The 22,240-nt window shown below is 41.6% G+C and overlaps 2 protein-coding genes across 19 annotated transcripts in view; one reads left to right on the top strand and one right to left on the bottom strand.

The window, feature by feature from the left end:
* Positions 1–300: 300 nt before the first annotated feature.
* Positions 301–13,669, top strand: LOC139601897 (sterile alpha motif domain-containing protein 9-like). 3 transcript variants are annotated; one of them, XM_071451278.1, is made up of 4 exons: positions 301–883; positions 2,840–2,995; positions 3,449–3,493; positions 3,998–13,669. In XM_071451278.1, exons 3-4 carry the CDS (start codon positions 3,490–3,492, stop codon positions 8,653–8,655), a joined length of 4,662 nt encoding a protein of 1,553 aa, XP_071307379.1. In that variant the 5' UTR covers positions 301–883; positions 2,840–2,995; positions 3,449–3,489; the 3' UTR covers positions 8,656–13,669. The 3 variants fall into 3 exon arrangements, with proteins under 3 accessions (XP_071307379.1, XP_071307380.1, XP_071307381.1); XM_071451279.1 differs by lacking the exon at positions 301–883 and adding an exon at positions 1,628–2,014; XM_071451280.1 differs by lacking the exon at positions 301–883 and having other exon boundaries at positions 2,782–2,995.
* Positions 13,445–22,240, bottom strand: part of ZNF207 (zinc finger protein 207) — a 21,255-nt gene continuing 12,459 nt past the window's right edge. For 9 of the 16 annotated variants that reach the window (XR_011683057.1, XR_011683045.1, XR_011683051.1 and 6 more), the window contains one exon: positions 13,445–19,485. The gene's annotated coding sequence lies outside the window, so the exon portion shown is untranslated. The remainder of the gene's footprint in view (positions 19,486–22,240) is intronic. The other 7 variants (XR_011683052.1, XR_011683046.1, XR_011683053.1 and 4 more) reach the window with 5 other exon arrangements.

The following is a 22,240-nucleotide window of genomic DNA, read 5'->3' as shown; positions in this document are numbered from 1 at the left end:
GCAGCAGGGCTGGTGCTGGCAGAGCTGAGCAGGGAAGGGGCCAAGGCCTGAGGCAGCCTGGTCCTGCCGCCCTCGGGCGGGCACACGTGCCTGGTTTTGAGCCTGCTCAGACCATCTCCTGCCCTCTGACCCAACAGCGGCTGCAGGAGTTGTTCAGGTCGGGGGGAGCCTCCCCGAAGGCCCAAGAGCCTCCTTGGTTACTCTGACAGTCCCCAGGCACCAGCCCCCTCCAGCCTGGTGGCTGAGGCAGGTGCACCACAGCTGAGATAAAATGGCAGCACTTTGTGCTGCTGTGTGCTAAAGAAATACCCCTAAATAAATTAGTTTTGGTGAAACTGAGCTGGTGACTGATGACGTGATTTACAGGAAACCAAAAGCCACTAAGACAGTTCTGCTGCAGCCCAGCCTTCCTGGGCCCCAGTGGCACAGAGGGCTGGGCCGAGGAGCCTCTCCCAACCTCTCCACTGCTTGGTGAGGGGGCCTGGAGTGAGTAGGTAGCTCATATAGAGGGCAGTGAGACGGATCTGAAAGTTTAAAATACAAAACAAAGAAATAATAAATTCCACACCCATCTTGACACCTATTTTTGGTGGGGCTAAGGCTATTGGACTTGTAGCAGCAGCACCAATCAGCAGCAGCACTGCTGTGAAGTGGGTGGATACTTGATAGCTCGAACCAGCAATATTTGTCTAAAGCAGTTTCCCCGTTTTTATTTCCTGAAGAAGTTTCAAGAGACGCGCAGGAGCTGCAGAACACCCACAGTGCTCAGACTGCTGCCCGTGCCGAGCCTGGCGCCACAGGTCTTGGAGCTCCTTCCCTCCCTTCCTCCTCTGGACACTTTTCCCTGCGGGCAGACCGCACTGGGGACACTGGGCTCTGCAAGGTAAGCTCTCCGTGCGCTGCGCCCCGCGGGCTCATTCTCAGCAGGGCGGGTTGCTTTACTAGGACCTGGTTTAACGAAAAGTGAGCCTGTGCCTCCACTGCCCGCCCAGCTCTGTGCCCCCGGCCGCCCCACAGGGCTGGGAGCTGCTCGGCAGCATCCACGGGACTGTGCGAGAGCTCGGAGAGGCGGGAGCGGGGCGCAGACAGCTCTGCCCGCAGCCCCGCAGCTGCACCCCCTCCGTGCCCCCTGGAGCACAAACCCCGACTGCTCCTAGATCCAGCAGGGATCAGGGACCCGCAGGCCCCCTCCAGCCGTGCTGTCCCAGCCTTGCCCAGCTCTGCTCAGCCTCCGTTCCAGTTTCGATTCCCAGGCAAGGCTCTTCGTTCTGAAGCGCTTTCCTGACGTCACCGCGGGCTGGGGCAGAGACAAGGGCGGGACGGGATTCCACAGCACAAGCCCAGCCCTGGGCCGTGGCCAAAGGCACTGAAAGATCAATATTTCATGGACATTTTTAGCCGCCTTTCTCGGGGAAGGCTGCACCAAGCGTCAGTGGAAATCCGTCTCTCACCATTTTCATAACCAGCCTGTTTACACTTACTCTGAGGGATGCCTTACACCTACAGCACATCAGGGCAGTCCCGTAACAGGCTCCCCTCTCAGAGCCTCCTGCTCACACCAGAGCTCCAGCCATGTTTGTGCCTCAGCCGAGGCTTCCACAGGGCTGCCCGGATGCAGAAAGGGTTAATGTGCACTTGTTGGCTTTCTCCAGCATACCCTGTTCTCCCGGAGCGGTATCTCCCCAAGCCACCCCCTGCTGCTGAACCCACTTCCTGCCAAGGTTTTCTCCTTTCCCCAGTCACCACCATTACACCTACAGAAATTGTGGAGACCTCGACCAGCTGCACTGGTGGCTGCTCCTTTGACACTTGCTGAGAGCACTGTTTTAGCACCACGAGCTGCAGGGTGGAGCTGGCTAAACCGGAGGGTTGAGTCTCCCCACTACAGTAAGAGAAGAATCAGCAACACCACCACAGTGCACCTTTTACTGTGATCCCAGTGACCGGGCTGTGGCTGGTTACTGCTGACTGTGAATGTCACACTGAGCAGGTGTATTTAACCTGTGATTAATGGGTATGATTCTTGCTAACAATATTGTAACTATATCAATATTTTAGAAAATAATTGTTATAAAATAAAAAGGAAAAGTATATGTGATTAGTGTTACAAAGCGGATGGGTCCCTTTGCACATGTTATATGTAAAAATCAGGATATAGGCTGTAGTCCTGAGATAAGCAAGATCCCAAAACATAATTGGCCTTGGGACGAACAAAGCTGGGACGATTCCCAAAGCAGAATTGGCCGTGGGATGAGCAAAGTTGGGGCGATTTCAGATATGGAATCTAAAGTAGTGGTTTTATCTATGAAATAATAAGGAGTATTTGGAACATAATATTTACTTACATAACACAAGGCTTATTGTGCATGTGCAACCTGTAAGGTTATTCAGGGGACAGCGAGGGAGACAGCGAGCCTTCCTCCGAAAACACCACCAGAGCCAGGAGACCCCCTAACAACAATTGGAGCATGTGCTGGGCAGTATAGTGACATAGATTTCAATATTTGAAAATAGGAGGAGATTTACAGGAAAATACTGATGAATATGTATTAGCATGCAGTAGATAAGTTGGGTTTGGATTCCTTTGTTTCATATGTGAGGCAGGGTGAGAAAGCCTCCCTGTACCTCAGTTGGTTTTGCTTATGCTTTATACAAACCTTAATCATACTTAATTAATCACTGTGAAATTTCTGTATATGCTTGATTATATTTAATATACTTGATTGTATTCATTTACATAAAATTGCTGGTCAGTTAAAATTGCTGCTAAATTAAATTTTGTTGTTTATTACATGAGACATATAGAACTCCATTCATAACAAACCCATTCCTCCTGCAGTACAGAACAGGCTGTCCGTGCTGCCACCCATCTCTGAACCCCTGGAACGGAGGCTGGGCACAGGAAGGATGCCATGACACAGGGGAGGACACCCCACTGAACAGAAAACCTTCTGCTGGGTTGGACAGTGAGTCAAACTGCTTCTTGGAAATTTTGGTAAGCAGCAAAACAGATATGGGAAAAGAGAAGAAGCAGGGGAGAGTGTACCCATGAAAAAAGAGCAGGGGAAAAAGCAAGTGTGAAGGAACTAAATGCAGGGAAAGTGAGAAAAAGCAATAAAAAGTATAAGAACCTGGGGGATACAGTGGTGAGGGGCCTCCTTTTCTCCAGTTTGTAACAGAAGGAACTGCTGCGCTCAGCTGTCAGCACAAACCTCTACAGCAACCCCTTACTTCTTTCACATCCACGTGTGTGTCAGAGGCAGGAGCAGCTGCCTTCACACAGGCACACAGCAGCAGCACAGCTGGCAAGAACAGGCCTTTAGAGGTACAGAAATGACCATGGACAAAAAGGTGGGGAGGAAGTTGGGAAAATAGAACACCAATGTCAGCTTGAACTATCACAGGAATGTGAACTGTAAATCTGAAGACTTACTTTTCCCCCTTCTAGGGTTTTGTTCATTAACAGCAGGATTTCCTTCACCAAAGACAATGGGTATGTATTGCTTTCAGAATATTTCTACTTTGTATGTAGCAATTTGCTTTTTCATATCTGCATTTGAAGGATTTCTCTCTAGTGGGGAACTAGTTAGTACTCCTATCATCTTAGGGTTTGTATTGATGCTATCTATCTTTATTTAGGACAAAATAATCAGACTCAAGTGGTAAATGATCTACCCAAACCTATCTAGTTTAGGGAATCCCGCCCTGTCAATTCCCATAAACCTTGTTATTCCCCACAAAAAACATTTGGGGTTATTTCCTTGACACCCTTTGAGGATCATTTCCAAGTCTTCTTCCTAGTTTCCTACTTTGCTGATTTATTAGTCTTGCACCATTTAGAACTGCTTCTGATTAAGTTTATGGATACTTTATCATCAGAAGTGACATTTTTAAGACCTGCTCTCTTGCTGTGACTGGTAGAAAGAAAAAGATCTAACATTCAGTGTGGCCAAACAAACATTAGTTTGTATTAGTAATACATGATTTTAATGTCTAGATTACAAAACGTTACCTGTGAGAGAATGGGTTGAGAACCACGTCAAATGCTGGCTGGAATCTACTGGAATCAAGAAGGAGTATGTAGATAAACTACATGCAGAAGAAGTGACAGGTCCAGCATTAATGAAACTGGATGAGTCTTTCCTCAAAAAGATAGGAATGAAGCAAGGCCAAATCCAGATCTTAATCCACAACAGAAATGAACTTCTGCAGCTCCAGGACAATGCACAGCAAGCTGAGGACTCCAGCAGCAAAACATCCGACAGAAAGGAGGCACAAACAGGCCCAGGCAGAGCCAGCAACGCCCCTGCTCAGGGCACGGCGAGTGGAGGCAGCTCTGGTGCTGTGGGTACCACCAGCAGTGAGAGCACAGCTCCTACTTCTGGCAAGAAGCCAAAAAGAAGCAAAAAATCCCAGCTTCCAAGTGCTGATGAAGTTTTAGAAGTGAGAAACTGTCGGCCATTTAGAAGTCAGGATACTGATTTCAAGTATGTGAAGGACACAGTTCTTGCTCCAGAATCAGGAGTCTGTGATTTAATCATTCCTTGCCACGAATACAAATCCTGTGATACTGCTGCAGAGCTGAACAAACATCAGCTGCAGTCAAAATTTGCCTCTGAAGTGATAAGATTTGCTTCAGCCTGCATGAACATTCGAACAAATGGCACCATCCATTTTGGTGTCATGGACAGTGTTGAGGACAAGGGCTGGAAACACGGACAGGTCGTTGGCATAAAGGTCAAAAACCGAGAAGACTTTGTTGATGCACTGGATTATATAGAAAAGTGCTTTTGCAATAATTTACAAGAAATCGCAAGGAAATGTATTCACCCACCTGTGTTTGTTGAAGTGATTTCAAAAGACTCTCAAGAACAAAGATTTGTAGTGGAGGTTGACATTGAACCAACATTCAGCTTGGTAAAGAGCAATTGTTTTGAAGTTTATTTGCCAAAATACAACGAAAGCAGTCAGAAGGTGATCCTGACCAAAGAACCAGCTCTCTACCAGCGACTGGGAGCGAAGTCCGAGCCTGTGCAGCGCAGCAAACTCACTGCTTTCATTCAAGCTATACCAGACAGGGATGCTCAAAGACAAAGAGCTGAGCTCTCCAGCACACAAGTACCTACAGAAATACCTCAAGATTTAGGAAGAAAGTTATCAATTCTATTAAATGATGGCAAAAGCTACATGGATGATTCTCTACGGTACATCCTTGTCACAAACAGATGTGAACAGGATAATTTGAACTACATCAACTTTTTAATGCACTTGAACATTTTCTGTGTCTTTGACTTTGATGAACATTCTAATGTGTCAGGGCTGTACAGCAAATACAAAGAGCACCATGAAACAAGTTCTTATTTCTTAGAGGATTTTTTCAAAGAAATGAAGACTGATAATTCTCCCTCTCAGAAGCTATTTGATCAGACCAGCTGGATATTCTGCAATGGGCGCAGCGACTTCCTCGGAGATGAGAAAGCTTGTGATGAAAATACATGGATTAGAACAAAAAAAAAACACCTAAAGAAAGTAATTAATTGTATCTGTGAGGAAATTCTGCCAGAGCGCTCTTTCATTGTGCTTTTTCTATTGCTGTCACCAGTGCAGAAACCACTTGTGGACACTTTTCAGGAATTCTATACAGAGATGAATGGCATGGAGTACATCATCTGCATTGCAGAGTCCAGAGACAATTACAGGAAGTGGGCTACTCTAGCTCAGGAATCCTGCAGCATTGAGACCCTGGAACAATGCAGTATTGTGGGTATGAAGCTCAGTCACGTAGATGCCACCATCCAATCAATGCTGCCTTCTACAGCCCAACCCAGACACCTGCCAGCTTCCACTGGAGGTGTGTGTACACTTCCCTTGCGGGAAGAAGAGAAATTGTGTTCCCTAGAAATCCTTTGTGCTGACCAATGTGATGATATCAAATTAAATCTTTGGACTGAAAAACAAAAACAAGAAATAGAACAAGATTTTTACCGTGGGAGAAAAATCATGTGGGAAAACTTGTGGCTTGCTGATAATAAACTCTGTGGGGACATCATTGAACGTGAAGCCTGTGCAGAGGCAACCAAACTGCTGGATGGTATTTTACGAGGAGGTGGACACAATTATCCTGTGGCTAAACTAAAGATATTTCACCATCCTGGAAGTGGTGGAAGCACAATAGCACGGCAGGTTCTGTGGAAAAGCAGAAAGCGTTTTAGATGTGCTGTTATCAAGACCTCCTATCCACCCTCAACTGTTTGTAATCATGTGCTCGCCCTTAGAGATTTTGAAGAAAAGGAAATCACTCACTGTTTTCCGGTGCTGCTCCTGATCGAAGATTACGATGACGAGTACTTTGATGAACTACAGAGTGAGTTAATGGAGGCTGTAGCAGCCAGGAAAATGAATTCCTCCAGGCCTTACTTCATCCTCATATGCTGTAGACGATACAATGACCCTGAAAGGCTTTGCAAGGCTTCGCTACAGGACACAGTTGCTGTCACTCACAAACTGACAGAGTCAGAGAAAAATCTGTTTAACACCAAACTAGGGAAACTGCAGGAGGAATATCCTGAGCCAGAATTTATACTTACGTTTGTGCTGATGTGTAAGGAGTTCAATAAAACATATGTGTCAGACATGGTTGAGCACATCCTGCAAGGCATCGACCCTTCCTCTCGTGACACCTGTTTGATGCGTTACATTGCTCTGCTCAACTGCTATGTACCAAACTCATACCTTTCACTGTCACACTGTGAGGCTTTTCTGGGCCTGGGGGCATATACAGAGAGTAAAGCAAGAGCATACGATTTCAAATATCACTTGAGTGAACAAGCAAGAATGATTTTTATTGAGCTAAAGGAAAGCACCACTTGTATTTCAACTATTCGGATAATCCACTGCCTGGTTGCAAAAGAAATTCTGCATCAGCTTTCAGGGAATCAATCACTAAGTCAACTTGCAACAAATCTTCTTCAGGAAAGGATGCTCTTTGAAAACAGATTTGGACAAAAAGAATTTATAAAGTTTATCAGACATCTGTTTATTCGACGTGATAAAAGAAGCAGGGGTGACAATACTGATACTCTCTTCTCCCCATTCATTGAACAAGTCTGTGAAGCTGAAGACTGTGAAAAAGCCATTGCTGTTTTAAAAGCTGCATATGAACTCCTTGGAAAAGATCCTTTTTTTGCCCAGCAGCTTGCCAGACTAAATTACAGCAATGAAAAATTTGAAGATGCTGAATACTGGGCAAAGGTTGCAAAATCACATTTGCCAACTGATTCTTTTATTTTGGATACAGAAGGTCAAGTCTACAGGAGATGGTTTGGTTTCACTGTGGATAAAATGACAGAGGAAGATACTCCTGAAAGGATCACTGAGAAGATATTGCTTGCTCTTGAAGCTATGAAATGCTTCAGGGCTGCACAACAGGCAGCAAAGGAAGAACGTGAAAGTATGAACAACGCTGGCTATTTTGGAGAAGTAGAAGTAGGTTGTCGCCTTCTTCGATTTTTGTCCACACTGCCTGTATTCCACAGAAATCTAGAGGGAGAGCATACTGAGCTTGTGAAATATCTCACCACAGATTACATTCCTGAAGACATAAAAAGACCATGGGGAAGGCTTCATTCCCGCTTGAAAGGCTTGCGCCAGAACCTGTACAATGCTCTGGAATGGATTTCAGAAGAACTAAGTTACTTCCAAACAGATAAAAATCAAGAGAAGGATGATGAAAACGATGATAAGGAAGAACAAATTCATAATCCCAGAAAATGGCTGAGGAAGCAAGCAGCTGTATACGCTAAATTCTTCATCTCAGCATCATTAATAGATGACAGCAATGGTCCTGACACTCAGCTCATGAGACAGATGAGTATTTATGGGAGTGGTGGAGGAAATGTCACCAATATCCTGTCTTTCTTAACAGATAAGAAAGAGAACAGGTCAGCTGAAAAGCTAGAAAAGATCCTTAGTTTCTATCCAGAAAACCCGCTGAGGAACAGGTTGGAGGACAATGATTTGATCAATTTTATTTTGTGCCACATCACATTAGCCTGCTTAGCACCAGGATCAGCCAAACTCCTTCCACTGCCACCTCTTCGTGAGCTCAGTCTAAGATTCTTCAAAGGAAAGAGACAATTTCCAGCAAGTGCCTATTTTTTGCTCACCTTGCTGTACTGGCCAGATGAGGCATTAGACAAAGAGCCTAATCCCATTAACGATGAAATTTTAACTTCAGCCCTTCAAACCCTGAAACGTTTATATGACATCAAAAGGAAAGATGTTCCTACCAGAAAGAAAAGAATCTACACCCATTTTTTTCTGGGAAAGGGTTATGGCTTAAGTAAGATAGTGCACAAAACTAAAATTGACAAATTGATGGTGGGATCCTTAGATGAGAGGAGAACAAAGTGGCAGCATGGAACAGTATGGAATATTCCCAAAATTCGTGACAATCTCAAAAGAGTTTCTGGCTGGTCCAAGGACAGAAATTTATTTATACGAGGACACAAGAAGGAACTCCGTGTCTTGCCACTCCATCATGAATCAGTGCCTGCTGGAAATGAAAATGTGACCTTTTATTTAGGCTTTTCATTTTATGGTCTTGTTGCTTTCGATGTTGCGGTTGAAAATGACCCAGCCATCAAAAGAACCTAAGGTATGCAGTACAGTACTGTATGCACTGTGCTCTTAGAGGGTACAACACTGGAAGGGTCCAGTCTCACATTTAAAACTAAAAGCGGACTGTTCCTGGGTAACTACCAGGCAACATCAGAATTAACAACTATAATAGCGACCAAATAACTCAAAAAAATTTAAACTATGAGTAGAGTGAACTTTGAGCCAAGCCTTTGAGTGTTTTTGAGTTACAGAAAGCAAGATTTCAAACCAAAGACAACAACTGATCTGGTTCTTCTTACCCCACAGACTAGGATTTTAAGTTAATTTCTGCGTAGTCTTGATCAGTAAAAGAATTTGTCCAGTGTTCTTGTCATCTTATTGCAAAAGTTCCATACCTTCTTAGTGATTTCTCATGGGCATCTCCTTGCAGCACTGACTCCTTCTTCACAGTACAGCCAACAAACTCCAGGTCTCTCCTCAACCAGCTCACCCACTCTCTTGTAGCACTCTTCTTATTGGACACAGCTGTGGCCTATTAAGGGCAGGCCTGTTCCTAATCTTTGGTGATTAGTACAGCTGCAACTCCTCAGGGGTGAGGTTACTTTCTGCACTATTTTCTTACATTCTATCCCTCCACAATTCCCCCTTTTCTTTTAATTACAAAGTTGCAGCATCTCTAGAAAGATATGTTTGAGTAAATTAATATTATAACATATTCATGTCTCACTTAGGACTAACAGTATACAAATGCTCAGGCAACACATCACAGCAAGAACACACATTTCTTAGTTCACTATTTAGTTTTGCTTTTCACAGTCTAGAACATCAACCTAAGGCTTTTCATAAACTAATGTTGTGCTTACTATCTTTGTAGGGCCCTTTGCAAAAGACACTAAACCCAGTACAAACATCTTTTGTGTAATCTCTATTTAACTTCAGATTGTGCCTGTGCACTGACCTTGATTCAGTACTCAAACTTACACTGCATATAATCAGAAACTCTTATACATACACTTCTAGAATATTGACAATATCAATAGCTGTACAATTTTATAAGGCAACTCACAAGAATAAGTTAAAGGCTATATATTGGGCTAGTAACAAATCAAGTTACATAATTTTATCAATAGCTATATGACTTGAACAACATTGATCCAGTATCTGTCGAATGTACTTATGCTTATGGAATATAAACTTTCACACTTATGTCTAATCAAAGATAAATGGCTGCAATTAAAAAACAAAATGCACGTTTCATCAGCAAACAAATATACCATACTGAATGATAAAGCTACTCTGTCCCCAACTCCCACTGCTGTTTTAAAAATTCTCTTCTTCCTTTTACAGTTTTTTGATGTATTAGTTGGTCACTGGAAGCCTCTCCGCCCTGCTCTGTTTTCCATGTAGATGAAACAATCTGTTCTTCACTAGATCCGCTATTTCTCATTGTGTCCCCAGCGGCTCACCTGTACTCCAGGTGTCAAAATCTGTCAGGTCTGGACCAGGCAGCATCCCCTGCTGCTCTCAGAGCTATGCTGGGCTCCATATCCGGCTGCACCTCGCCCTACAGCCCAGCCCCAATCACATCGGGTTACTGTGGAGGTGGCCACTATACAGTTTAGAAGGCTTCTCTTACATGTTGTCTGGGCAGCTCTGACTCGGCCTCTCAGAGCTCCACGTTGCTTTTGTTCCAGTGCTCATGTAGCAGCAACTTAGCAAACCTCCCCCTCTACTCCTCAGGGGCCGTGCTAGTGCTGAGGCACCGGCTACTGCTGTGGCCATGCCATTTGCCACTTCTATGATGCCACTCCTGTGTCCTGCTGCACACACTGCCAATCAGGGGGAACCGGGCACCATCCTGGGTCCCCTCTGGACTGCGGCCGTACCTTGGCAGGGAGCACGGGGCTTGCTCCAATGCACCAAATAAGCAAAGTGTGTAGCATCCCCTCCTCATATCCAGCACTCTTCTCCTTGGGGGTGGTGTCTCATACATTGTCCAGACTTCTAGGCTCCCAGGTCTGCCTGGCTATAACTCATCTGGATTTTTAGGATCTCGGGCTCTTGGTCTGCCTGCTCAGCTCCTAGGCTCCTGGTCCACCTGGCTCCACTATCTTACTGCTCCTAGGTCTGTGGTCATCCTCCTGAATCATCGTGGGATCACAGCACTTTAATATTAAAGTCCTTTTTCCCAAACCACCATAGGATCATGTCAGAATCACATCGGGGTCACCAATCGTCATCTTATTGCAAAAGTTCCATACCTTCTTGGTGATTTCTCATGGGCAGCTCCTCACAGCACTGACTCCCTCTTCTACACAGTACAGCCAACAAACTCCAACCCACTCCTGAACCAGCTAACCCACTCTCTTGTAGCACTCTTCTTATTGGACACAGCTGTGGCCTATTAAGGGCAGGCCTGTTCCTAGTCTTTGGTGGCTAGTACAGGTGCAACTCCTCAGGGGTGAGATTACCTTCTGCACTATTTTCTTACACTCCATCCCCTGACACAGTGTAACTAAATTTTTCTTCCTGAATCAGCAACAGAAAAATGAACTCGGACCACATAGCAAGTATGATATGTACCATGTATGAAATAACTACCAACTGCAAAGCCAGTGTCAGTATGGAAGCAATTTTCAGGCTGACTTCACAATCAGACTGATAAAAAACAGGCCCCAAATTCTGCAGAATCCTACTCCTTCTCTGCTTCTCTGTGTAAATATTACCTTACTAGACATATCTATATCTGGGCTGGGGTGGAGAGATATGTGAGCAGTCATGGGTTGCGTAGAAGATCAGTTGTAAGCACTGTTATGTGTTCATAGTCCAAACAATTCCTGCACTTGGTGGAATTATTTTGCATTATCAGCCAAGCAATGCCACAGAATACAGAACTGAAATTTGTCTAGAGCATACATCCATGATTTGAAAAATGCAGAGGAGGTTTTCAGTGCTATGTTTGCAACCATGATGCCACATTCAGCTTCTAATAACAAAAATGTGTTGAGTTTCACATTGTTTGATATACGATATTGTGACTAAAATTGCCCAAACCCCGTCATATAACTTGTTTTAATCAAATAAATATCTTTTATGAAGTACTACCATTTCTATGTGACTTTGATTACCCTACCTGAGGATGTATTTCCAACAGCAGCTAGGTATGATTTGCTTTTCCAACTGCAGCAAGGATCTGGGCAGAACCAAAAACTGTAGAATGAACTGCAAGCCATGGTGAATTCAGAAGGAAGAAGATGGAAGATTATTGTCTAATCCAGGCCTTGACATTCTGGCCTCAGGAAGGAGAAACAATTGCCAGAAGGAAGAGAGCTGGAGGGGCAGAGAAATCCCCCTCTGCTCCCCAGCCCTGATGCAGGGGACAGGAGTACATTTGAGAAAGTAACTGGGCAAAGGCAGCTTCCCCAAGTCTAGCCTGGGGCATTAGGATGGCTTCAACCCAGAGCAGAAACTTGATATGTAAACTTACTGAAAAGCAAAGCATTGACTGCTCACCACATACACAACCTGCTCAAATACTGTGGCAGAAACACGGACTTTGTTTTTGAAAAGGAACTGTTACCACGATGAAAAATTACAGCCAGCTTGGCCAGGAGGGTCTGTCTTGTAATTTGCTTACTGCCTGCCCACACCCAACTCGATTCTGCAGACAGCAGTGCTTTGCCCTGAAGCTCACACTACTGCACAAGCTTGAGCCTTTGAGGTATAAACAGGAGTCATGCTCCTCATATATGCCTACTTTTACCTTTTAAGAAATGGAAAGTTTAGATTTAAACTCTTCATTCCCCCAGGCCCACAGAAAACAACAACAACTGAAAAAACCCCAAAACCAAAACAAACAAACAAAAAAACCCCACAAACCCCCCCCCCCAAAAAAACCAAAAAAACCCAAACAAAACCGAAAAAAACCCCGACCAACAAAAAAAAAAAAAAAAAAAAAAGGACCAAAACAAGTTTTAGAGAAAAAGTGTAAACTTACAGATTACCTCTGGTTGTCCCACACTACAAGAACAACCAGCTGAGGCTCACAGTCCAACAAGCACAGACCCACCCTTTCTACTTCCTACCAGTCATGTTCACACTGGGAGCGCTTTAACCTGCCAGGCAACACACAACTGGCTCTTAGTACAAAGCAGCTTCCAAATGCCTCTCAGATTTCCTGCAGCTGAAAGGGCCAGAGGACAAATGCCCATCAGGAACTTCTGCACAGCAGCAGTGTTCCCTTGAAGGGTCCTCTACTGCACCTCCTTCCTCCTTGTCACACATAGCCAATGCAAAATGCCTTCAACTGGTCCATGCCACAGCATAAAGGTATCTCTTTATCTTCCCTTTACCAGCTCTCAGAAACGAACCCATGGGTGAACAGTGGTAGCTAAATACGCCCAACCAGCCTAGCACAGTAATCCATTCTCACCCCATACCCGGGAGGTGCCATTTCCCAAGCTACCTCATCTCTCTGCTCAAAAAGGGTTTAGAACAGAGACCTCCCAGCATGCCCATGCCACCAACTTTTATGAAAACACTGTTAGAAATTTTTCCTCCATATTCTGACTCTTCTAACTTCAACAGCTTTTATAGTCTGCTTAGCAGCAGGACAGCAGATCAACAGCAAAAGGAAGTTACAGGTCAAGAAGTTAGGATTCATGTTTGTCTCCACTTTAAGTCAGAACTCACACAAATGAGTCTCTGCAGCTTACAGAGAATCAAAAAGCTGGTACCAAGTTATTCTCACCATGACATCTGTTGCAATAATAATTTAATAATTTAAATAGGTTTTCAAGAGGAGAAAAGAAAAATACACAGAAACAGTGGTTCACTTCTGTTTAATCAGAGACTGTTACAAAATGTCACACATTACAGATGGCTGCGTGTGCAATGACCCATTCCTGAAAAACAGTTCAAGAGAGGGTTCCCAGTGGATGCAAATCATGTCAGCTCCACATTTTCTTTTAATCTTCTTTGTAAAGTGAATGCTATAAAATTAAGCTTGTTATTGTTACTATTATTTGCATGCATTAAAGTGATGCACATACTTACCAGTCTCTCACTTTCTTGAATTAAATTCAACACCAGTATTTTGCCACCACCTGTCTTTTGAAAAAGATCAGTAATCCCAACCCTTTCATACCACTTAACACAAAAGCAGTATCTGTTAAGTTACAGAAAAAAGCCCTTCACAAGACACTAACTTCTGTGGCCATACTGCTACCGAGAGGGGACACTGTTCACTCATGTGCTTCCAGGTCCTTTATCAAGGTACTAAAACCAGCTTGGAGTTTGCTTATTTTGAGTTTGCTGCACAGTGACCAGAAACTCTAAAAGGGCAACTGGGAGTCAGCAAAGAGTCTAAGGAAAAAGTGGGAAATGACAAACTGTTCCAAATACACAGTACCAGAACTGGGAGGGATGACTGCTGAACCACTTCACAATGGACAGCTGCTCTAATGGTGTGTCAGAAGTTGAGCTACAATTTAACACTGTTTACCTGGTAATCAAAGTTCAAATTTCCAGTCTTGTTTTGGTCCTATCTCAAAAGAAAATAAACTTTATTCTACCAAAAAGTACCATAAGTAACTGCCATTTAAAATTTCACAAAGAGTTCTACTACGATCTTTCCTGGAGAAATGCACTTTTTCTTTGTTAAGATACTATGGAACACACTCTGCCCTTTAGTTATCCCCCACTGACTGCCAGGCCAGGGTAAAAGTAGTGCAGGTCTGCATCCAGCCACTGCCAAAACCAGGACTTGATAAGGTAATTGAGCAGCCAAAAGCATTTACTCACTCCAACTTAGTACTGAGCATTGCATTAATGCTAACATCAGCTAGGGTCAGCCACAGATGGTGTAAGAAATACAGACACATTCTGTTACCAGGGTTAACCTCACAACAAGGTATCCCTTTTATTCTTGCATACCTGCAATTAAGATTAAGCAAAGAGAGATAAAGCTAATTTGTAAATATTAAGGTATATTGTATATAATTAAGATATACAATTTTCCCCCTTCTAGGAAGAAAAACCTATGCAACATTAGTCCAAAATTTGCCTGCAGCTCATTTTGAGGATAAAGCAATTTAGTGTAAATTACCAAGAACTGATGTAGAGAAGATAAGAGGCAATGGGATGCAAGAGTAACTATTCTGAAACGTGGGAAGATACAATTGCCTTGAAACTGTGCATGTTTTTATGATGAATTCTGCAGCACTGCTCAAGATTTTGGAACCCTAAACCAAGCAATTCTGCTGGAAGTGGCAAGTCACTCATAAACCCATTCTAGACCCTTCAGATGAGCTGGGAAAACTCAAGTGTCTGTTCAGCTACCACATAACTATGACCTTCCCACTGCTGACTAAGTAATTACCCACCAGTGATATCAAAAGCCCCTCAAATTCAGAGTGGGACATCATGGCCTCACAAATGAATTAAAGCACAATCTTACAGCCCATCCTGCTGTTGATCTCTGCTTCATGCTTACAGCACAGAAAAGGTTTTCATCTCTTCTACTGATATGCAGAGATGAGATATACAAAGTCTAAAATAGAAATAAATGTATGCAGCCATTCCAGAGAAAGCTGCATCTTTTATTTATTCACAGAGAATCTTTCCTATTTTAAGGTATAAAACATTCTACACAATAGAAATAAAATACCAGAATTTCTGGGAATATGGAATAGGGCAGAATTAAAATAGAGGCAGAGCAGTAACTCTGATGCAAGATAAAACAGCTGGACAAGACCATGTTTGTAGGTAGCCTCTGAAGTGCTGAAATGAACCAACAAAAGTAATTAAAAAAGCACAGAAGAACAAGCTCCTGGCTTACCAGCCTAACAAAGTAAAAATCCGTGGGTAAGAAAGGGTAATTAGCAATAGCTAAAGAAAACAGAAAGATTACAAGCTGCTATGGATTCTTAGAAATAGAAATGCTTAATCCCCAACACAACAAACACAGGATCCTGCTGGTTTGCTGGTAAAAAACAGCCTCAGTAATAACTGGCATGTTACCACAGTGATTTTGACTTCAGATTTTCACATTCTTCAGTAACATCAAAGGCTGCTTGTCAAAATTCTGTATTAAATTTTCCTTAAAGGTGCTTGCAGATATTTTTTACCTGTCCACAAGCATAGTTAAATCCATTATAGATCTTCCAAAAAAGTCTAGTCTGTTCACTCACTACTGGAATCAGTAGTAGGTAACAATCACATTTCAGAAACCAAAATTCCCCTCGGGTATTTAAGTGGTATCATTTGAACAAATTATTTCAAATAGGAACATCAGGTACTTACAGATTAAACTAACCTGTACTGGCAGTTCTGTGGAATTTTTCTTCTCTACCAGTAAGTAGCAAATGCTGAAATTCTGCTGCTAGTTAACAGAAACACAAATTGTATTAAACCAAGGTGTTTTACCCATAATTTAGTTTTTATTAAAAAAAAAAAAAAAAAGCTGCCAAACTTCAATTACTGCAATTTGTTGTTTAAGAAAAGCATGTGAAGTAAAGGCAACTGTAAAACTACTTTCAATTTGCCCTTGTGATTTTTCATACATAACCCATACGTTTAACAAGGTCACCAGCTGCCTACTAAAAACATAAAGGAAATTACAATACTTACATTGCCGGGTTCCTTCATAAAGTCCTAAAGCGTGTTTCTTACTCTGGACTTTACAAGTGAAAGAGCAAAATGTATTTTTTCCCACTTAAGTTTATGAGAAAGAGCCTAGAGAATTCAGTGCAAGTAACTCAATGAAAATAAGAGAAAAGAAAAAAGCTCTCCATGACATCTTTGTCTCAAACCATTACATAACTTCCTAAGTTGGAAGATGGTGAAATCGTTTCTTTTGGGTAGTACTGCATTCATTTCAGGTAATTAAAATTACTGTTAGCAAAAAAACAGTTCTACACAGTGGCTACTAAGAGCAGAAGCTGAAATTCTACAACCCATGCTCCCTTTCTGAATATGGTAGAGACTTAAGACAAAATTTAAGTGAAAAAAGTTTAAGATGTCAGAAGCTTGAACCTTGTGTAAGGCAGTTAGCTGTCAGACACGCTTTAACTGCTAACAAGAGAATTTTTAACAAAGCTTTCAAGCTCTCAATGTCATGTCAGTTAAGATGATATTTGCATTAAAATTCTACTATTTCCTCAAAACTTTTTTACTTCTTTATATCCTCAAGAAAGAAAAACCTTAAGATAAATAAGTTCAAGACAGTTTTTCTGCAAAAGTCAAATTCACTGCCATTAAAACAGCAGTGCTGTGGACTGTCCCTACTGCAAGAAAGCCCACAAGAACTTAGGTGGTTTTGTAAACTTGTTCAGAAGGTACAAGGGCCTCATTATTCACACAGTGTCCAGGTATTTAAGTACCAAGCCTGACAATCATTCATACATACCAGGGACAGTCAAAACTGACTCAGCAGGATGCCAGGAACAAATGGCATGAGGATAACCCCCTGGATCCTGTGGCTCAGGACAGGATATGGCTGGCTGCCAGAGCAGCAGGCTCCAGTGTTCAGCCCCATCTTCACAAGAGTGCAGTAAAACTGCATTTCCTGTAACAGAGCCTTACTGGGAATCTGTGCTCTGGCAATCAAGACTGCAGTAAGTTGCTGCTTACAGCGTGCCAGAAACCTCTCGCCAAGTGTTTTTCAGAACTTCAGAAAGAACTTTTATATACATTACACTTTACAAACACTTTGATTCCTCTTGATCCCTTAAATGGCTGTCCCAAAACTCTTCTTTCCTCTGAACTACTTCCAACTTAGCCCACCCATGACAGTCAGTCACAGGCAGCTGCATTCTAACACAACCCAGGCACTACCACTGTTTCCCTCGTCTGATTATTTTGATTGCAAGCATAGAGATTTTTAAAAAATTCTCCATGTGTGGTATGTACTTTATCTCCAAGTTATTTTTCTTGTTTAATAGATCAGGTGCAAATTTACCCAATTTAACAGAGTATCAGTAACCCCTATTCCTTAAAGAAAGTTATGTGCCCCTACTTATGCTTAAAAAAAACTGAACTCCAAGACCTCATTTTGTTAATATCTATATAAGTCACATCACTGAAATATTGTTACCTTTAGTAAAGAAATTTCACTAACAGCAAGATGTCCAACTTTGTGAAACATAAACTGCTGCAATGAGAGCTGAAATACTGGAATGTAACTAAGAACACACTTCATCCCTCAAAATCAAGAGGCATTTCAAAACTGCCTACTTTTTATTTTGAAACTCTAAGAGATTCAGATACTTTAAGCAAGAAGTACAAGCCCCACAATGTATTATTTTGAGTTTAACAGTTTCCTTAGACATTCTAGGGAAAAAATAACTAAGCCAAATGGTCCTATAAGTTAAGCAAGTAAAAGAAGTACTAGTTGCAGTAGTTTATCTTGAAGAATTGTTCTCATCTTCACTGTTATCAGGGGGAGCACCACAATGAGAATTAGCAAAGCAAGACCATGCTCAATAACCATTCTGAAACAGTTAACATGGACATGTCAATTTTCCAGTCAGACAAGGATTTTGGGGGGGCCTTCTACAGGAAAAATGCAAAGGGCAGAGTACAAACAAAGAAGGGTACAACAGCAATGTGCAATCCACTCTAAGTTAATTACAACTCTATCCTTGAATTAAAATTACTTGAAATCCCATTAGGGGTCATTATCAAACAAAATCTTGAAGAAATAAACAATTATGCTCATAAAAAAGCCTCACCACAAACTTGAAAAATATCCCAAAAACTTCAAAAAGGAAGTCAAACCAGACTCCCAGATTTCTTTATTTACTATTTCACTGCTGGTATGCTACAAGACCTCCTCAGACAAAACCTGCTGTTCTGAAGCTTTCCTTAAGCAACCTCAAGCATTCACAACCAATGGATCTGCAACAGAATAAGCACCTTTTTCTTCACAAAGGGTAGAAATTTTTGCTAGGCACTGCGTGAAAGAAGGATAAAGCTTCAAATAAAGCTTTTGAATATGCAACAGAATCTCACAAGGTTTAAAAGAAAGTTTTTCAACTCTTACTACTGTTGCAAGAGTCAAAACATTTTCAAATTTGACGTATTTGAGATGGAGGAAAAAGTTCTCCCTGAACTGAGGAAAAAGAGACTGAGGAAAAGGTTCTTCCTGAAACTGGCAAGCTGAAAAATCTGCAGCTTTGATTTCTCACTCTTCTATTCTGTGTTACCAACAAGGATCTGATCTCTATTTCTTCGCAGGGCTCTACATTAATATTTGTTGAGGTGCAGCTCACAAACACAGCAGTATTAACATCTTAACCTTCTTCAAAGAAACTGTATTCTGTAATTTGGGCTACAACTTTTTGTAGCAATTAACTTACTAGTTCAAATCTATTTTAAGCTTTTCAATAGATACATATCCCTCAGAAGAGAAAACATGAATAATTGGTATTTACATGCCACTAATTCAGAGACTACACAAAATGAACACTACCAAACCCAGAACCAAATACAGCACAAATGCAATGCAGGGAAAATGGGGAGGGGCAGTGTCTTAAGGACTACCTGAGCAGCCTTGAAGGAAATGCATTCCATTAAGAGAAAAGGTACCCACACATCTTAAAACAGGTTCCCCCCTTAAGACTCTTAAAAACACAGTGATAATAAAAAGATAAATATTAATATAGAGCCCATCTACCAAAAGAGAATAAAAAACCTAAATTAAAATAAATTTAGGGGCCTTCACCAAACTTGCTGCAAGTTTGGGGACATAAATATCCAACAGCCATAAAGCTGTGAAAGCCCCCAGAATGAATAAAATAAATCCCACTTGCCTCAGACTGAACAGGGCAACACTGAGACTCTGCCTCAGCCTGTCCTATGGCAGGGCTATAGGAAGAAGAAAAATTTGAATTTTAGAAAAAACATGACCCAATTAAGTGAAAGACATGCATTAAAAATTAATAAAATTCCAGTGATCAAGCAAACAAAAGAAAATTACTGCTATAGCACCTCTTTTGTTAGGTCCAAACAATAGTTTTTGTTGTTGGTAGCTATGTCTGAATTGGACAGCTTGTTTTGCTTTGTATCTTGATCAATGGAACGTCAGTCAGTTGTCTTGGGGCATTTTTCACATAACTGATAGTATTTGTTGTACTAGTTCATGGAAAGTTGAGTTAAAGATTCCACCAGCCACTGAAAATGCTCACCCTTGTCTTAGTGTTCATGTAGAAACTAGACCAGTACAATTATTAAGACATTTACTAAGTGTCATTAGTTACCATTTCAAATTGTGGCCCCAGCTCATGGATGGTTTATCAGTCTCAATTTAACTGAAGGTCATAACGACCTTCTTACTGTTCATAAAACTGAAGTCATCTTGGTATTTTTGTTTTCATTTTGTCTCCAAATTATCTGATTCCTATAAAGTAACTGCAGGTTATCTATGCCATTCAATTTCATCCAGGTTTTAAGACAGTAAGTTAACCAGTTCTGTGTCAGTACTGCTCAAGAGCTCCACAGACTAAAATCCTGGCAGAAACCACAGAAGGCAGATGCAGCTGAATGTGTTTCTAGAAGCTTGTTTACATTGTCCCATGCATGCACAGAGCGAGGAATGGTCATCCACTGTTATTAGATAAACAGCCCAGCCTCAAATTTATTATCAGCACCTAAAGTATCATCTGTGGGGAAAAAAAAAAAGTAATCCAAAGGTTTCAGAAGAAATTTTCAGCCTACATATGCCAGCTAAGTAGTATTTTATTTAAAGCAACTTTGCCAATGGCAGAAGTCTATTCTAATGGTTGTATGGAAGAGTTATACAAAGACTTCTAAAAATCTAACCCAGGTTTTCTCAAGGTTCTTTCATGCCAGTCTCATCCATTTTGCCCTAAAGATCAGCTGCTTATTATAATATTGAGACCATGCATAAAATAATTGAGAACCTTCTACAGAATCCTAGATGTAATAAATTCTGGCATGCTTTCTGTTAAACCTATTTTCCCACCTGTGTCTGAAATTTTCTTGTAGCCTAATCCTTTGTATTCAACATTTGCATTATATTGCAATTTCAAGGCTGGTCAAAATGCACTTGCAAGTGTGAATTTTAATGCAAGATCTGCCGTGGCAGATTTAGGCAACAACTGAAAAACAAAGCTTCTGCCTATGTAATTACATCACTAGGGTCCTGCAACAGCTCCACAAGATATGCTTTTCTGTAATCATAAAGGCTTCTGCAATCTCCTTCCAAGAAAGGATTAACTAAAGCAAAAGCCTATTTCCATGGCTGCATTACATCAGGGATTTTGCTGGCAGAGCTATGTTGATTACACTTGGTACTGTAAACCAAGTCTTTGTCTTTATACAAGCAACTATTACGTTCAAAGTAGTTTTACTGGTTTTAGGTAAATGCACCATAAATCCAACTCTCTGAACATTAAGAAGCAGTATCCAAAGAAATGAAGGCAGGGACCAACAGACAACGCAGGCACTGAAACATCTGCCTGTTTACAGAAGAATCACACAAGAGACAAAAAGTAACTGAAGACTGAAGGCAGCCACATCACAGCTCTTATTGCACAGGAATGACAGGAGCAGGAAATGAAGTATCCACGTGAAAATCACAGAAAAATTGTTCACCTGCTTGTATGCAAGTACCAATGAAATACACGTGGAAGTACCTACTCAAGGGGTTTTCATAACATCACTACTAAGGAAAGATTATTCTTAAAATGCATTCAAGCTGAAGTCTATGCAGTATTAGCTACAAAATGGTACCATTATCAGAATGAGACATTCACTGTTTAAAAGAGTGAAACTTAACTAATACAACTTGCAGAATATGCCAAGTTAACAGTGCATGCAATAAGGCTTTATCCCAGGAAAAGTAGGGGTCTGGAAACAACATATGGAAAATTACAGAAAGACACCAAAGAGAGAAGGAAATTACTTGACTGGGGCAGAAGGGCAAAGCATCCTTAGAGCAGCAGTATGATCTTCAGAAAAAGGCAAGAAGTTTTATAGTTTTACAAGCAGTAGTTAAGATCACTTTATAATGTACAAATTTTATGTGTAATACTATAAAAAGTACAAATATAAGACATCATAATAATCTCTTCAGTATTTTGTAAGTATTCTAATCAGGTATACAGAAGAAAACCAGAGTATAAAAGCGCTGCCTCAGCAAAACAAGTTTTATCTGTTAGACTTATGTCTAAAGCAAGATGAAGAGCTAACAAAAGAATTGACATCAAGGCCCACTCAGAACATTTGCAAGCCAAATACTGCACATCTGACAGGTGATCAGTAGATAGCAGTGATCAGAGAGAACTGCTTCTCAACAGAGGCTTGGACTTATGGTCTTAAAACTGAACACTTCAGAAAAAGGTGCCTGGCAATTCTTAATGGTTAAACTAAGGCCGTTCAGCTGCAACCAGATTGCACTGGATGCTCTCTCTAGTGCTTTGGAGACATTCTGTGACCACAGTTTAGAAGCTGAGACAATGTAGTATTTTGGCTGTACTGTTATTTTTGTACTTTTAAGAGACAGTACAGAATAGAGCCACATGAAGTGCTTTAGTGCAGCTACAAAACCTCAAGACTTCCAAGAAACAGAGCCATAATGCTCAGAAAGAAAATTAAGTGA

Source organism: Agelaius tricolor, unplaced genomic scaffold, assembly GCF_023055355.1.
Source record: "Agelaius tricolor isolate 1412-34295 unplaced genomic scaffold, bAgeTri1.0.p SCAF_32, whole genome shotgun sequence".
Classification (NCBI taxonomy): domain Eukaryota; kingdom Metazoa; phylum Chordata; class Aves; order Passeriformes; family Icteridae; genus Agelaius; species Agelaius tricolor.
This window is presented reverse-complemented; position numbering and strand designations above follow the sequence as displayed.